Source organism: Pristiophorus japonicus, chromosome 14 (genome assembly GCF_044704955.1).
Source record: "Pristiophorus japonicus isolate sPriJap1 chromosome 14, sPriJap1.hap1, whole genome shotgun sequence".
Classification (NCBI taxonomy): domain Eukaryota; kingdom Metazoa; phylum Chordata; class Chondrichthyes; family Pristiophoridae; genus Pristiophorus; species Pristiophorus japonicus.
Genome location: NC_091990.1, coordinates 5,331,749 through 5,349,731, shown reverse-complemented (window position 1 = coordinate 5,349,731; position 17,983 = coordinate 5,331,749). Strand labels below are relative to the sequence as shown.

At 48.6% G+C, this 17,983-nt stretch overlaps 1 protein-coding gene across 1 annotated transcript in view; it reads left to right on the top strand.

The window, feature by feature from the left end:
* Positions 1-234: 234 nt before the first annotated feature.
* Positions 235-17,983, top strand: part of LOC139279272 (discoidin, CUB and LCCL domain-containing protein 1) — a 180,176-nt gene continuing 162,427 nt past the window's right edge. Inside the window, exon 1 of the mRNA XM_070898402.1 lies at positions 235-413. Within this exon, the coding sequence (XP_070754503.1) occupies positions 332-413 (82 nt within the window). The 5' untranslated portion in view covers positions 235-331. The remainder of the gene's footprint in view (positions 414-17,983) is intronic.

The window sequence follows — 17,983 nt, the reverse complement described above, 5'->3', positions numbered from 1 at the left end:
CAAGTCTGTCTTTCTTTCTTTCAATGCCTGCGAATGTTGTACACGGTTATGATGGATTCACGTAATTTCTGTTCATCTCACAGCATGTCAAGAGAAACTTCAACAAACCATCAAACTTCATGGTAACAAAGTGATCTCAGCGATCCGTTTCCCCTGGTTACGGTTACAGGTGCACTGTTCAGCAGCGGAGATCAGGTCAGGATAAGATGAACAAAAAAACTGCAGATGCTGGAAACCTGAAACAGGAAACTGCTGAAAACACTCGGCCTGTCAGGCAGAACCGAAGGCTTATGATTTTGGCTGTGGGCCTTTAGTCGAAACGCTGTTTTTGATGAAGGGTAGTTATTATGTTAACTCACCTGTTGCCTGTCTGACTGAGTGTGTCCCACATTCTCCTGATAAGGTGCACTCAGGTAAGAATCGTTGCTACCCGTACCTTTTAAACAGTGAGGTTTGAGTGGATGCCAGAAGGTAATATAGGCTGTGACTCAGAGTATAGACATTAGAGTGCACTTTTAACTGTTACTTTGAAGTTACAAAGAGAAGATTAAAAAATGACATCTATTCAGATATTTTCTTTGACAAAAGAAGCTTTATATATTCTGGAATAAAAAAAATTGATTAAATTAATTCACGGGATGTGGGCGTCGCTGGCCAGGCCGGCATTTATTGCCCATCCCTAATTGCCCCTTGAGAAGGTGGTGGTGAGCCGCCTTCTTGAACCGCTGCAGTCCGTGTGGTGAAGGTGCTCCCACAGTGCTGTTAGGGAGGGAGTTCCAGGATTGTGACCCAGCGACGATGAAGGAACGGCCGATATATTTTCAAGTCGGGATGGTGTGTGACTGGGAGGGGAACGTGGAGGTGGTGGTGTTCCCATGCGCCTGCTGCCCTTGTCCTTCTAGGTGGTAGAGGTCGTGGGTTTGGGAGGTGCTGCCGAAGAAGCCTTGGCGAGTTGCTGCAGTGCATCTTGTAGATGGTGCACATCTTGTGGATTAAAATATATGATTCTTCTAATGGTGTTTTTATAGTGAGGGCGGAGAGGCAGCACCTTATCGAGCCTGAGGCAGAACGCACACCTATCTCACATAACACGCTCTCACTATGGTACATTGGCTGCTGATTACAGAATTATCCCACTCCAGCTGCAGCAGGCACCAGCCCAGGAACATCCGTTCTCAGGGGAGATACGGAGTTGAGGAGCAGAGTGGTGAGCATCTACTCTATAAACAAAGTCTAATAAATCAAGCGACACAACTGTAAAAAGTGCAGCAAATGCCTTCTCCTGGTTGTGTGTGTGCTGTGGGGTGCTGCGCTCCTGTTTACACAGCCCCACAGTGATGATGTTATGCTATTGCCATAAATAAGGAGCGTGTGCAGAACTCATAAGAACATAAGAAATAGGAGCAGGAGTCGGCCATTCGGCCCCTCGAGCCTGCTCTGCCATTCGATAAGATCATGGCGGATCCGATCATGGACTCAGCTCCACTTCCCCGCCCGCTCCCCATAACCCTTGACTCCCTTATCGCTCAAAAATCTGTCTATCTCCACCTTAAATATATTCAATGACCCAGCCTGCATAGCTCTCTGGGGCAGAGAATTCCACAGATTTACAACCCTCTGAGAGAAGTAATTTCAGTTTTAAATGGGTGGCCCCTTATTCTGAGACTATGTCCCTTAGTTTTAATTTCCCCTATGAGTGGAAATATCCTCTCTGCATCCACCTTGTTGAGCCCCCTCATTGTCTTATAAGTTTCAATAAGTTCACCTCTCATTCTTCTGAACTCCAATGAGTATAGGCCCAACCGACTCAACCTATCTTCATAAGTCAACAGAATCACCCTAGTGAACCTTCTGTGAACAGCCTCCACTGCAAGTATATCCTTCCTTAAATACAGAGACCAAAACTGTACGCAGTACTCCAGGTGTGGCCTCACCAATACCCTGTACAGTTGTAGTAGGACTTCTCTGCTTTTACACTCTATCCCCTCGAGCCTGCTCCGTCATTCAATGAGATCATGGCTGATCTTCGACCTCAACTCCACTTTCCTGCACTGTCCCCATATCCTTCGATTCCCTTAATATGCAAAATTCTATCGATCTCGGGAGTGGAAATTGGTTCTGGCCGTGTTTGAGGCGGCATTACTGCCTGAGCACTGATAGTAGGCACAGACTCAAAGTCCTAAATTCAGTTTTTACGCCCAAAGATGAGGGAGCAGCGCTGAAAATGTCGTTGCACACTCGGGCGGGAGCTCAGGAGGCCGACGGAATTTCCCCGAGGGAGGCTGCCGCTGTGCCAGGAAACAAACGAGAAGAAAAACAAAAAGAACTAAAACTTCTCCGACCCACACACACTTCCCCCACTCTTAAACCGCATGAACACAGGCAGAAATAAATACAGAGCAAAACTTACTTTCCTTCCCGGGCGATCGCGCCCGAGATCCGCTCTTAAACCATCACTTTCTCCGGGCTGTGCGGCCAGTTTGTATGAGGCGTACAAAGCGAATATCGCCATAGAGGCGCCAACGAGGCGTTGCACGCTGGATGACGTCACCACACTGGCGGCGATTGCCGGAGCAGCGTTGTCTCTTGGCGCCTCGGCCAAAGAGCCGACTGAATTTAAGACGAGGCGTCGACACTGCTTACTGACGCCGGTAAGCATTTGCTGCCCCCCGCGTGGCAACGAGCAGTGTACACAACACAATTTAGACCCTTCTGCCTTGAAAGACTTACCCCCAAAATACATGAGAATAAGGTCTGTAATGAAGCTTGATCTGTAGCATCACAAGCCTCCAGTCCAGGGAAATTCTGGGCAGTGTGTTGACAATGTCTCCGCAAGATCCTGCAAATCCCCTGGGAGGACAGACGCACCAACGCCAGTGTTCTCGATCAGGCCAACATCCCCAGCATCGAAGCACTGACCACACTCAACCGCTGGGCAGGCCACATTGTCCGCATGCCTGACACAAGACTCCCAAAGCAAGCGCTCTACTCGGAACTCCTACACGGCAAGCGAGCCCCAGGTGGGCAGAGGAAACGTTTCAAGGACACCCTCAAAGCCTCCCTGATAAAGTGCAACATCCCCACCGACACCTGGGAGTCCCTGGCCAAAGACCGCCCAAAGTGGAGGAAGAGCATCCGGGAGGGCACTGAGCACCTCGAGTCTCGTCGCCGAGAGCATGCAGAAAACAAGCGCAGGCAGCGGAAGGAGCGTGCGGCAAACCAGACTCCCCACCCACCCTTTCCTTCAACCACTGTCTGTCCCACCTGTGACAGAGACTGTAATTCCTGTATTGGACTGTTCAGCCACCTGAGAACTCACTTTTAGAGTGGAAGCAAGTCTTCCTCGATTCCGAGGGATTGCCTATGATGATGATGATGATGTACCGGTTCTCCAGATACGTGCCCTCGCCAATGGTACATGATCAATGGCTGCCTCCAGCCTGATCCAATGACTGCAATTTAAATTAGTGTTAATTTACACGAGGCTTTTACTCTGGACAGTCTGTATCATGTTAGACTGCCTCCCCTCCTTGTGTGGGAGCGCTTGCAGGAAATTACACCGGTGACTTTCTGCTTGCCCGACCCCAACAATCACTGATCTGTGCAGGACATGAGAATTATTGAGGCAAAGCAACAAGTAAAGAAGAAGAGAGGAGAGAATAAACCTTTGCTCGATATGAATTGAAAGTAGTTCTGGGAAAGCAGTTTTATGTTTCCGAGGATAACTGCACAGGGAGTAAAATACTGAGCAGAGGTTGATGCACTACTTTAATGTGTTTGGAAATTGGGACTGATATTAACATGAAAAAGTGTCAATCCTCCTTAACAGCAAATCACCAGCTCCCTCTGCACAGCCAGCGAGCGTTTTATCAAATCGAGAAAATACTTGACCACTATCACTGAATGGATCGTGTCAGTAACTAGGGCCAGCAAAATTGAAAATAAATTTCAGCTACCAATATTTGGTTACTATAACAATTACAATCTTTGTCAGTACATTCACTGTTAATGAGGTGAATGATTGAATCCCTCTTAAAATAATGCAGGATTTATTTATGTTCTGCTTTTAATTTATCATCAATTATTTGACGCATTTAATAGGAAGCTAGATAAATACCGGAAGGAGAAAGGAACAGAAGGATATGCTGATAGCATTAAAGAAAGACTTGCATTTATATAGCAACTTGCACAACCACCGGACGTCCCAAAGTGCTTTACAGCCAATGAAGTGCTTTCTCAAGTATAGTCACTGTTGTAATGTGGGAAACGCGGCAGCCAAATTGCACACAGCAAACTCCAAAAAAACAGCAATGTGATAATGACCAGATAATCTGTTTTAGTGATGTTGATTGAGGGATAAATATTGGCCCCAGGACACTTGGGATAACTCCCCTGCTCTTCTTCAAAATAGTGCCACGGGATCTTTTACATCCACCTGAGAGAGCAGACGGGGCCTCGGTTTAACATCTCATCCAAAAGACAGCACCTCCGACTGGGAGTGTCAGCCAAGATTTCTGTGCTCAAGTCCCTGGAGTGGGACTTGAACTCACAAACTTATGACTCAGGCAAGTGTGCTGCCCACTGAGACACGGGTTAAATGAAGTCGGATGGGAGGGGACTCATGTGGAACAAAAACACCGACATGAATGGGATGGGCTACATGGTGTGTCTGTGCTGTACATTCTATGTAAATAACAAGCTTTAAATCATTTTTAATATGTTCAGATTGATTCAAATTCAGTAACTTAAAGGATCCCCAGATTGTTAAACTTGAGAAGGTATTAATTATTGGTCAATCATATTTTAACTCAAGTTCTTTAAAATCTAGGCTGACACACCAGTGCAGTGCTGAGGGAGTGCTGCACTGTCGGAGGTGCCGTCTTTCGGGTGAGACGTTAAACCGAGGCCCCGTCTGCTCTGTCAGGTGGAGGTAAAAGATTTCATGACACTATTTCGAAGAAGAGCAGGGGAGTTATCCCCGGTGTCCTGGACAATATTTATCCCTCAATCAACATCACTAAAAAAAGATTATCTGGTCATTATCACATTGCTGTGTGTGGGAGCTTGCTGTGCGCAAATTGGCTGCAGCGTTTCCCACAGTACAACTGTGACTACACTCCAAAAAGTACTTCATTGTCTCTAAAGTACTTTGAGACAGCCGGTGGTCATGAAAGGCGCTATATGAATGCAAGTCTTTTTTTAATCGGAAAAATAAAATCATTCTGGAGTTTGGCAATAGAAAATTGAGGCGCAACTTTACTTGCCACCAGCAGGTGGAGCCCACACTTCATCTATGAACATCGAAAACCTGCAGCTTTGGTTCTATTGGATGATGATGACAGGCAGATGTGATTTAAATCCATGAATGGACAGGTTCCTACTTTTCATATTTTGAAAATTAAGCAGCATTTTTTTGTGACGTGGTTATTAGCTTCAGCCTGGGGATTTGGTTACACCTGTGTGGTTACATTGTGTAACTCTGGGTAATCTTGAGCTCTGTGGTGCACAATGCATCTCAGGGCACTTTTCCTCAGAATGATATTCTGTAAATAGCAGGACAAGGGCAGCAGGCACATGGGGAACACCACCACCTCCACGTTCCCCTCCAAGTCACACACCATCCTGACTTGGAAATATATCGGCCGTTCCTTCATCGTCGCTGGGTCACAATCCTGGAACTCCCTCCCTAACAGCACTGTGGGAGCACCTTCACCACACGGACTGCAGCGGTTCAAGAAGGCGGCTCACCACCACCTTCTCAAGGGGCAGTTAGGGATGGGCAATAAATGCCGGCCTTGCCAGCGACGCCCACATCCCGTGAATGAATAAAAAAAGGAATTAACTTAATGTAGAGGCTAAGAGCAACAGTCAAGTTTAAATGCATATTTATATGATTTAAATTGTTTCAAAACATAGCATAAATCATAAATTCTCAAATTGCAATGCATTTTTAATATGTATTTAAATCATCCTACATTACAATAGTGGCGCTATATAAATGCAAGTCTTTCTTTCATCTTATTCTTACAATTAATATTTTGGTAGAGCAAGATTACTACATTTTGGTGCATTACTGCATTTTGGTGGATAATATAACCATCTATATTAATATATTAAAATATATTTTAAAAAATTACTCCTGCATGCATTTCCTGTCAATGGTGTTTCGATTATAAATCTCTGTGTCCACCTTTATAATGGAAACGGGCTCAACAAATATGTTACCCGACAATTCAACCCTACCCCCCCTGTAGCAATGGCGTACCCCACCATCTGAGATGGCACGTTAAATCGAGGCTCCGTCTGCCCTCTCCGTTGGATGTAAAAGATCCCCTGGCACTACTGAAAGAAGTGACACATGAAATGCTTATTGTTTGAACCAGTGAGTTCTTTTTTAGACAAACCCCACCCCTTCCGTGGTTGCACAAAGTCCACCTGCTGTTCGGCTTTTTGCTGGAGGGTAATGCAATGGGAGCAATCCTTCATAAAGAAATAAAGAAAAGACTTGCATTTATATAGCGCCTTTCATAACCACCGGACGTCCCAAAGCGCTTTACAGCCAATGAAGTACTTTTTGAGGTGTAGTCACTGTCGTAATGTAGGAAATGATTGAGGGATAAATATTGGCCAAGAGACTGGGGAGAACACCCCAGATCTTCGAAATATTGCTATGGGAACTTTTATGTCCATTTGAGAGGACAGACAGTGCCTTGGTTATACGTCTCATCTGAAAGACAATGTGGCGCTCCCTCAGTACTGCCCCTCCGACAGTGCAGCATTCTCTCAGTACCGCCCCTCCAACAGTGCGGCACTCCCTCAGTATTGCCCCTCCGACAGTGCGGCATCCCTCAGTACTGCCCCTCCGACAGTGCGGCATCCCTCAGTACTGCCCCTCCGACAGTGCGGCATCCCTCAGTACTGCCCCTCCTACAGTGCGGCGCTTCCTCAGTATTGCCCCTCCGACAGTGCAGCACTCCCTCAGTACTGCCCCTCCGACAGTGCAACGCTCTCTCAGTACTGCCCCTCCGACAGTGCGGCGCTCCCTCAGTACTGCCCCTCCGACAGTGCGGCGCTCCCTCAGTACTGCCCCTCCGACAGTGCGGCGCTCCCTCAGTACTGCCCCTCCGACAGTGCAGCGCTCCCTCAGTACTGCCCCTCCGACAGTGCGGCGCTCCCTCAGTTCTGCCCCTCCGACAGTGCGGCGCTCCCTCAGTACTGTCCCTCCGACAGTGCGGCGCTCCCTCAGTATTGCCCCTCCGACAGTGTGGCGCTCCCTCAGTACTGCCTCTCCGACAGTGCAGCGCTCCCTCAGTACTGCCCCTCCGACAGTGCGGCGCTCCCTCAGTACTGCCCCTCCGACAGTGCGGCGCTCCCTCAGTACTGCCCCTCCGACGGTGCAGCACTCCCTCAGTACTGCCCCTCCGACAGTGCGGCGCTCCCTCAGTACTGCCCCTCCGACAGTGCGGCGCTCCCTCAGTATTGCCCCTCCGACAGTGCAGCACTCCCTCAGTACTGCCCCTCCGACAGTGCAACGCTCTCTCAGTACTGCCCCTCCGACAGTGCGGCGCTCCCTCAGTACTGCCCCTCCGACAGTGCGGCGCTCCCTCAGTACTGCCCCTCCGACAGTGCGGCGCTCCCTCAGTACTGCCTCTCCGACAGTGCAGCGCTCCCTCAGTACTGCCCCTCCGACAGTGCGGCGCTCCCTCAGTACTGCCCCTCCGACAGTGCGGCGCTCCCTCAGTACTGCCCCTCCGACAGTGCGGCGCTCCCTCAGTACTGCCCCTCCGACGGTGCAGCACTCCCTCAGTACTGCCGCTCCGACAGTGCGGCGCTCCCTCAGTACTGCCCCTCCGACAGTGCGGCGCTCCCTCAGTAATGCCCCTCCGACAGTGCAGCACTCCCTCAGTACTGCCCCTCCGACAGTGCAACGCTCTCTCAGTACTGCCCCTCCGACAGTGCGGCGCTCCCTCAGTACTGCCCCTCCGACAGTGCGGCGCTCCCTCAGTACTGCCCCTCCGACGGTGCGGCGCTCCCTCAGTACTGCCCCTCCGACGGTGCGGCACTCCCTCAGTACTGCCCCTCCGACAGTGCGGCGCTCCCTCAGTACTGCCCCTCCGACAGTGCGGCACTCCCTCAGTACTGCCCCTCCGACAGTGCGGCACTCCCTCAGTACTGCCCCTCCGACAGTGCGGCGCTCCCTCAGTATTGCCCCTCCGACAGTGCGGCACTCCCTCAGTACTGCCCCTCCGACAGTGCAACGCTCTCTCAGTACTACCCCTCCGACAGTGCGGCGCTCCCTCAGTACTACCCCTCCGACAGTGCAACGCTCTCTCAGTACTACCCCTCCGACAGTGCGGCACTCCCTCACTACTGCACTGCAACGTGCGGTGGCCCAGCCCGGAAATCGGCTTGGTCCCGGCCTGCAAGACCATCAGCAGACCGAGGCAATTAGAGGGAGCAACGTGCTCCAGGGAGCAGCGCGAGCCGGTGCAGGAGTGTGACGGCTGTGAAGAGGGCGACGGGATTGGACATCACTATAACCCAGGTCGCTGATTGGAGTGTGGGCAGGTACAGCAAGAGCGGCGACGTCGGAGCGATGGAGCGGCAAGAGATTGTAAAGCGATGTGATCGGGCCCAGGGGAGACGTGAGTTCGGGGCCCAGAAGAGGCGAGGGCCCAGGGGCAGCACGGACCAGCCCACACTGCGATGTGTGTGCGCACTAGGTCCGTGCAGCAGAGCTGGTCTCCAGTCGTCCTGGTTAACCCTTGCCATTGGACCAAGACCTCGCTCTGTCAAGCCCGTGTGGTGGCTGGTGTGCAACGGTCACCCCACGTTAAAAAAATCCACCCACAGGCATCTTCCACCCTTCAGGATGTAGTTCTGGATCCGGAATATTAGGTCCCTCATTGAAACAACTGTGAACTCATCCCTTTTTGGCGCGGAAGCAAGTCATCCTCGATGCGAGGAACTGCCTATGATGATTGCATTGTGAGTGTCATCCTAGATTTTTGTGCTCAAGTTCCTGGAGTGGGATTATGAACCCACAACCCTCTGACTCAGAGGTGAGAGTGTCAGAGCCATGGCTGACATTGACAGTAGATGAGGGGAATCCTCCCACTGCCCCTGCCCAACATTTAACCCTCAGCCATCATCACTAACAACAGACGATCTGGCCATGTATTCAGTCGCTGTCTCTGGGACCGAGCTGTGTGCGATTTGGCTGCGAAATGCTTTGGGTCATCCTGAGGCTTGACAGATGCTTATACATTCTCGAAAAGTGTATTGCACCAAAGAGTTATCCAAACTCAGGATTGTTTTAAAACTTAAAACTCCAGTGCAACACTGAGAGAGCACCGCACTGTCGGAGGGGCAGTACTGAGGGAGTGTTAGTGCTGCACTGCCGGAGAGGCAGTACTGAGGGAGTGCGGCACTGTCAGAGGGGCAGTACTGAGGGAGCGCCGCACTGTCGGATGGACAGTACTGAGGGAGCGCCGCACTGTCGGAGGGGCATTACTGAGGTTGTGCCGCACTGTCGGAGGGGCAGTACTGAGGGAGTGCCGCACTGTTGGAGGGGCAGTACTGAGGGAGGGCCGCACTGTCGGATGGACAGTACTGAGGGAGCGCCGCACTGTCGGAGGGGCATTACTGAGGGAGCGCCGCACTGTCGGAGGGGCAGTACTCAGGGAGTGCCGCACTGTTGGAGGGGCAGTACTGAGGGAGGGCCGCACTGTCGGAGGGGCAGTACTGAGGGAGCGCCGCACTGTCGGAGGGGCAGTACTGAGGGAGCGCCGCACTGTCGGAGGGGCAGTACTGAGGGAGGGCCGCAATGTCGGATGGACAGTACTGAGGGAGCGCCGCACTGTCGGAGGGGCATTACTGAGGTTGTGCCGCACTGTCGGAGGGGCAGTACTGAGGGAGTGCCGCACTGTTGGAGGGGCAGTACTGAGGGAGGGCCGCACTGTCGGAGGGGCAGTACTGAGGTTGTGCCGCACTGTCGGAGGGGCAGTACTCAGGGAGTGCCGCACTGTTGGAGGGGCAGTACTGAGGGAGGGCCGCACTGTCGGAGGGGCAGTACTGAGGGAGCGCCGCACTGTCGGAGGGGCAGTACTGAGGGAGCGCCGCAATGTCGGAGGGGCAGTACTGAAGGAGCGCCGCACTGTCGGAGGGGCAGTACTGAGGGAGCGCCGCACTGTCGGAGAGGCAGTACTGAGGGAGCGCCGCACTGTCGGAGGGGCAGTACTGAGGGAGCGCCGCACTGTTGGAGATGCTGTCCTTTGGGTGAGACGTTAAACTGAGGCCCCGTCAGTTGGACGTAAAAGATCCCATGGCACTATTCGAAGAAGAGCAGGGGAGTTATCCCCAGTGTCTTGGGGCCAACATTTATCCCTCAATTAACAACAAAAACAGATTATCTGGTCATTATCACATTGCTGTTTGTGGGAGCTTGCTGTGTGCAAATTGGCTGCCGCGTTTCCCACAGTACAACAGTGACTATACTCCAAAAATACTTCATTGACTGTAAAGCGCTTTGGGGCGTCCAGTGATCGTGAAAGGTGCTATATAAATGCAAGACTTCTTTCTTAATTAGCAACCTTTCAAAAGCTCCAAAAGATTTAATGCTGGCTTGTTTTTTCACATGATAAATATTGAAGCACTTTCCCCAGTATGTTTATTGCAACCCTTTATCTCCGCTGTCACTGGAGGGAACAGTTTTAGGCAACTTACAACCGCGCACCTTATATGGAGCCAGAGCTTGTGCGTGGCAAGGAGTGATGGGGCGGGTAGCCAATGGCGTGGCGCGGCCGGACTTTGGGCGGCCAATCAGGCGGCGAGGAGCCGGGAAGCGGGGCGGGGCGGAGGCGGGGGCGGAGGGGCCGCGATAAATTGCTGTTGCGAGGCGAATATGGGACGGAGCGCGGGCAGTATGTCGGTGTCAGTGCAGCTCGCAGCTCGGCTTGTCCTGCTCCCGCTCGTCGCCTGCAGCCTCCCCGGACCCAGCAGCTCAGTGCAAGGTAAGTCTAGCTCACTGCACAGCAGGGACAACTCTGGGCTGTCACAAAACAATGCATTTAACAAAAAAAAGAAAGAAATATTCATTCTGCAATGATTATTGCTGCTGCAGCCTCCTGATGTCCTCCGAGCAATTGCACGCCGGGGGTTTGCCGTTCAAAGGGCGCACCAAGCACTGGAAGGCAATGAATGATTAACCTGCTCGGGTTTGCACCTCACTGTCAAGGTGTGCAGGGACATTCGGACAGGTTTGTCGTGAGTCTGTCTCCAGCATCACTCCCTGCGCTGAACATCCATGGCAACAGTTTTTAGGAATTCAGCAAATTCCTTCCACCGCCAACCTTGGTTGTTTTTTTTTAGCAAATTGCATCCAGTATTTTTCTTCTTCGCCTCTTATGTGCGATTCATTAATTTATCCCATCCCTCGGTGACTGTTGCTGCGATGAGAATTATTGCGAGTGGTTGCGACAATTTCAGCTTTGCATTGTGTGAAATGGTACATTTGCATGCCACAATTTAAAGAGGCAACTTTCCCCCTGATGGTCAAGCCTCTGACATTGCACAGGATGAAACTGGGTTGCAAATTCTTTGGCATAGTATATAATGTGCTTGCAATTCAAACCTGCTGCATCGTGTGATTTGCATCAGTCGGCGGAGATTGCAAGTCCCACCTGGGTCTGTCCTTGGCAGCAATGGCACTGTTGACAATGTCAGCTACAGGTCCTGAGTGGCAAAGACAGACTTGCATTTATATAGCGCCTTTCATGACCACCGGAGGTCCCAAAGCGCTTTACCACCAATTAAGTACTTTTTGGCGTGTAGTCACTGTTGTAATGTAAGTTAAAAGAGGTTAAGAATGGAACCACGTTTATTTTGCAATTAAGATGATGAAAAAACTATCTTTTTCTGGGTCTTTGTATACTCGAGATAAAGTTGAGTTTCCAAACTTGACCACTTAAAGGTTGTAAGTTTTTATTAAAGTAGTTTTCTATTTTATGGGATTTTTAAGTGCCCACTGCGAGATTAACAAGAACTTAATGTCACAGATCAACTTTCACTCAATTATTTAAGTATTGTCCCCTTCCTCACTATCGGTTGACATTGACATTGTCTCTTAGGGTAGAAACTGTAATGATGTCTTTTCCTGCTTTCACTGACTCCTCCAGCTCTAACACCTACACGGTTCAGACATTCACGGGATGTGGGCGTCGCTGCCAAGGCCGGCATTTATTGCCCATCCCTAATTGCCCCTTGAGAAGGTGGTGGTGAGCTGCCTTCTTGAACCGCTGCAGTCCGTGTGGTGAAGGTGCTCCCACAGTGCTGTTAGGGAGGGAGTTCCAGGATTTTGATCCAGCGACGATGAAGGAACGGCCGATATATTTCCAAGTCAGGATGGTGTGTGACTGGGAGGGGAACGTGGAGGTGGTGGTGTTCCCATGCACCTGCTGCCCTTGTCCTTCTAGGTGGTAGAGGTCGCGGGTTTGGGAGGTGCTGCCGAAGAAGCCTTGGCGAGTTGCTGCAGTGCATCTTGTAGATGGTGCACACTGCAGCCACGGTGCGCCGGTGGTGGAGGGAGTGAGTGTTGAAGGTGGTGGATGGGGTGCTCCCTGATTTACCTGATCTTACTCTTTTCAGTTAAAGAGATGCCCTTCACCATGAACCTTGGCCCTTCACCATGAACCTTGGCCCTTCACCGTGAACCTTGGCCCTTCACCATGGACCTTGGCCCTTCACCATGGACCTCGGCCTTTCATGTTTTCTCAATTTAAAAAAATTAGTTACCACACATTTTATTATAATTAGTACTTAGAAACCAAGGTGAAGTAGCAAAGGCCACAGTAAAGAACACGGTCACGTTTGAGCGTTTTGTATGTTAACGGTATTTTATAATTGTCTGTTGTTATTGTTCATGAGAAAGATTGTGTAGGACGGTGTGTTTCGAGTTAAGACCGAACAAGAGAGAAATTTTCATAGGAATGGTAACCACTGGTGAAAGGCTAGAAACAGTGGAGGTCCATAGAGACTTAGGGTCCAGGTACATCGATCATTAACATTTCATCAACAGGTACAGAAATAATCAAAAAGGCGAATGGAATGCTGGCCTTTATATCCAGGGGACTAGAATACAAGGGGGTAGAAGTTATGCTGCAGCTGTACAAAGCCCTAGTTAGACCCCACCTGGAGCACTGTGAGCAGTTCTGGGCCCACACCTGAGGGAGGATATATTGGCCTTGGAGGGAGTGCAGTGTGGGTTTACCAGAATGGTACCCGGACTTCAAGGGTTAAGTTACGAGGAGAGATTACACAAATTAGGGTTGTATCCCCTGGAATTTAGACGGTTAAGGGGTGATCTGATCGAAGTTTTCAGGATATTAAGGGGAACAGAGAGGGGGGATACAGAGAAACTATTCCCGCTAGTTGGTGAGTCTAAGACTCGGGGGAAGAGTCTGGAAATTAGAGCCAGACCTTTCAGGAGTGAAATTTGGAAACACTTCTACAGACAAAATGTGGTAGAAGTTTGGAATTCTCTTTTGCAAATGGCAATTGATGCTAGATCAATTGTTAATTTTAAATCTGAGATTGAACGGGCAAAGGCAGGTATATGGAGTTAGGTCGCAGATCAGCCATGATCTTATCAAATGGCGGAACAGGCTCGAGGGGCTGAATAGCCTCCTCCTGTTCCTCGATTCCTATTGGTAAAATAGAGCAAAGTTGCAAAGGAGAGAGAAAGCTTAGCGGCTAAAGGTAAGAGTGGGGTTACCTATCGGACAACAAGCTGCTTCTCGCCCTCTATCCAGGACAGCGAAGGAGGTTTTAGTCAAGACCTCGCTGAGCTGGTAACACTATTCAAGTTGCGGACGGCCGCAGGGCTCCATAAAATGTTGAGTTGCAGAGGAGAGCAGGAGTGTTTGGCATGGAACAAGAAGCAGCTTTAGGAGTGGGGAGCAGTGGAATGTGGGAGTTGCATTTGAGGTCAGAAACTCCTTTTCTGTGAAGCAATATGCCATTGCAATGAAGCATTTGCTGAAATCAGCCTGATTAAGTTGATTGCAGCACGTAATGAGCTATATTGCTACGTGGAGGATGAGGCCAGTCTGTGACCAGATTCATCATCACAAATTATTTTAATTCCTGCAGAAAATGTTGCAAACACAAATGCTGTAGAACACTTACATTATTGACCCTCAGCAGGTGAGAAAGGTAATTTTGCTTACAGTGCATGAAAGTTACAGGGAATGTGTTGTTTGCATTAAATACATAATTTGTGCACACGTGCCCGTAAGGGGCGCACAAGTTCCGGGGTTAGGCACGCGAAGCACATGCGCAAAAACCCGGAACTTGCGATCTGTCAAGAATCTTCTTAACAGATCCAACGCATCCCCGGGAAAAGGTTCTCCATAGGCTAGTTGCCCAATTTCTGCCCAGCGACTGCCCGTGAAATTCTTACACTTGGTAAAAGCAGGCGTAAGGTCTGCTTTTACCAGTGTAAGAGTGTTAAAAAACATAAAAATAATTAAAAAAATTAATTTAAACATTAAAACATGTAAAATAGGGTCAGATTATTTTTTAGCCCCTTTAAAACATTTACATTTATTTTTCAAGAAATTAAATTTTTGTTTTAAATGTTTAATTATATTGTATTTTAAATAGGTAATGTTTTTTTTAATTTATAATGTTAAGTGTATTTTTTAAGTGATCCTCGTTCATGCTTATGGGGTTTCCGTACAGACAGAATCCCTGTGAGCATGAATGGGGATTCCCTTTCTTCATTGGTTGGGATGCCCCTGGGAGATGTGGACATCAATACAGGCTTCATTTCACACTTTCCATTTGCCTCAGTTTCGATTCGCAAAGCCACAAAAATGACAATGAATTGTTAAAAACTATTTTTCCATCATGTAACTGAACAACCTAAATGCTAATTAATGGCTGCCATGGTGACAATATTGTAATAAGGAACAATGATGGACCTCATTGAGGTCTTTCGGATAAGATGTTAAACCAATATTTATCCCTCAATTAAAATAACAAGAAAACAGATTATCTGGTCATTATCACATTGCTGTGTGTGGGAGCTTGCTGTGTGCCTACATTACAACAGTGACTACACTCCAAAAAGTACTTAATTGGCTGTAAAGTGCTTTGAGGTGGTCGTAAAAGGTGCTATATAAATCCAAATCTTTCTTTCTTTGGAACAGAGGAGGCTGAGGAGAGACCTTATTAAGATGTATAAAATTATGAGGGCCCTGGATAGAGTGGATAAGAAGGACCTATTTCCCTTAGCAGAGGGATCAACAACCAGGGGGCATAGATTTAAAATAATTAGTCGGGGATTTAGAGGAGATTTGAGGAAAACTTTCTTCGCCCAGAGGGTGGTGGGGGTCTGGAACTCACTGCCTGAAAGGGTGGTAGAGGCAGAAACCCTCATCACATTTAAAAAGTATTTGGATGTGCACTTGAAGTGCCGTAACCTACAGGGCTACGGACCGAGAGCTGGAAAGTGGGATTAGGCTGGATAGCTCTTTGTCGGCCGGGACGGATACGATGGGCCGAATGGCTTCCTTCGCTGCTGTAACTTTTGATGATTCGATGATTTCTCCGAATTAAAGGAGAAGGTTGGATTGATCTTTCTTTACATTTAATTAAAATGTTGTAGGTATCATTAACTGTTTTAAGGCATTGAATCAAGTCTTTTAATGAATGCTTGTTTTGTTAGCAGGATTATTTATTCCAAAATATGTTTGTTGTGGAAATGCTCAGCAACACCAATGGAATTGTTTCAGGAACAGAAGCAGGAAGGCTGTTAACGGCAGTGCATATTGTAAAGCAGTACTGTGGAAAGATTATCTTTATTTACTATTGCACCGTATTGATTTGAATCATTATTTTAGTCACCTGCTCTCGGTCCGTAGCCCTGTAGGTTACGGCACTTCAGGTGCACATCCAAGTACTTTTTAAATACAACAAAACCTTTCCTGAGGAAGTCCTGCAACAATGTCCTGGGGCTGAGGTGATTTGCCTCAAACAACCACAACCATCTCTCTTCGTACTGGGTATGACTCTAGCCAGTGGAGAGTTTTCCCCCTGATTCCCATTGACTTCATTTTCACTAGGGCTCCTTGATGCCACACTCAGTCAAATGCTGCCGATGTCAAGGGCAGACTCTCTCACCTCACTTCTGGAATTCAGCTCTTTGTCCATGTTTGGACCAAGGCTGCAGTGAGGTGTGGAGCCGAGTGATCCTGGCGCAACCCAAACTGGGCATCGGTGAGCAGGTTATTGATGAGTCTCGTCACCGAGAGCATGCAGAAACCAAGCGCAGGCAGCGGAAGGAGCGTGCGGCAAACCCGACTCCCCGCCCACCCTTTCCTCCAACCACTGTCTGTCCCACCTGTGACAGAGACTGTAATTCCCGTATTGGACTGTTCAGTCACCTGAGAACTCACTTTTAGAGTGGAAGCAAGTCTTCCTCGATTCCGAGGGACTGCCTCTGATGATGAAGATGGTGAGTGAGTGAGTGAAGATGGTGAGTAAGTGCCGCTTGATAGCACTATCAACGACACCTTCCGTCACTTTGCTGATGATTGAGAGAAGACTGATGGGGCGGGAATTGGATGGATTGGATTTGTCTTGCTTTGTGTGGATAGGGCATACCTTGGCCATTTTCCACATTGTATTACATTAACGGTGCTATATAAATGCAATATGTTGCTGTTGATTTTGTTGTACAAGTTCGCAGCTTCCCAGTAGTGTGTTACAGCCTCACACCAGTCCGCTGATGTTTTATCTATAATACGTTAAATTCTCACACACAGCACTCATTTACTTTCGTTTTCCTGTCATACTTTCCTTTTCATGCATTTCTGACTCATCATCAGTAATGGCACGGAGGGACGCTCATATCATACAGAATTTTCTCTTACCACAGCTCAAAGTGCTGGTTAGAACTGAAGCCCAAGATGTCTCCAGCCACTCCAGACTTGGGGACAACAGCTTTGCAGCTTTTCTGTAACTGCACGGATTTTTCTTCTGTGAAGAATTCATCTTCAAAATTCTATTAGTAGTATTTTGAAGTACTATTTGCAAAATAAGCCAAGAATATGAGTTGTAAAAAGTTGCTTCAAGCCCTTTTGCAAAATATGCCATCTATGGTTGCGTAAAAGTGTTAAACTGTTCCAGGAAAGTTCTGCCCCTCTGTTTTTTAAGATGTTCCTCCTCTGTTACATGTGTGTCTGTAAAATTGTTGATCTCACACATAGCAACATAAGAACATAAGAATTAGGAGCAGGAGTCGGCCATTCGGCCCCTCGAGCCTGCTCCGCCATTCAATGAGATCATGGCTGACCTTTCATCTCCACTCCACTTTCCCGCTCGATCCCCATATCCCTCGATTCCTTTAATATCCAAAAATCTATCGATCTCCGTCTTGAATATGCTCAATGACTGAGCATCCACAGGCCTCCGTGGTAGAGAATTCAGCTTGGAGAATTGGTGGGACAGGGTTGTAGAGCTGTCTCTGACCAGTGCTCCCTTTAAGCAAATGGAGGCAGTGCTATTGAAACTTTCCTGGGAGGGATTGATGCTGGCAGTCAGTACCGTCAGGGAAAAGTCTGACAAATCTCATTTTCACAAACACACAAAAAAAATGTAAACCCTTTGCAAGTCATGAAAATATGAAAATAGGATTTTCAGTGTATGTGATAGTGAAATATGATCATAGAATCAGGTAGCACAGAAGGAGGCCATAGAAACATAGAAAATAGGTGCAGGAGTAGGCCATTCAGCCCTTTGAGCCTGCACCATCATTCAATATGATCATGGCTAATCATGCAACTTCAGTACCCCATTTCTGCTTTCTCTCCATACCCCTTAATCCCTTTAGCCGTAAGGGCCACATCTAACTCCCTTTTGAATATAATGAACTGGCCTCAACAACTCTCTGTGGTAGAGACTTCCACAGGTTCACAATTCT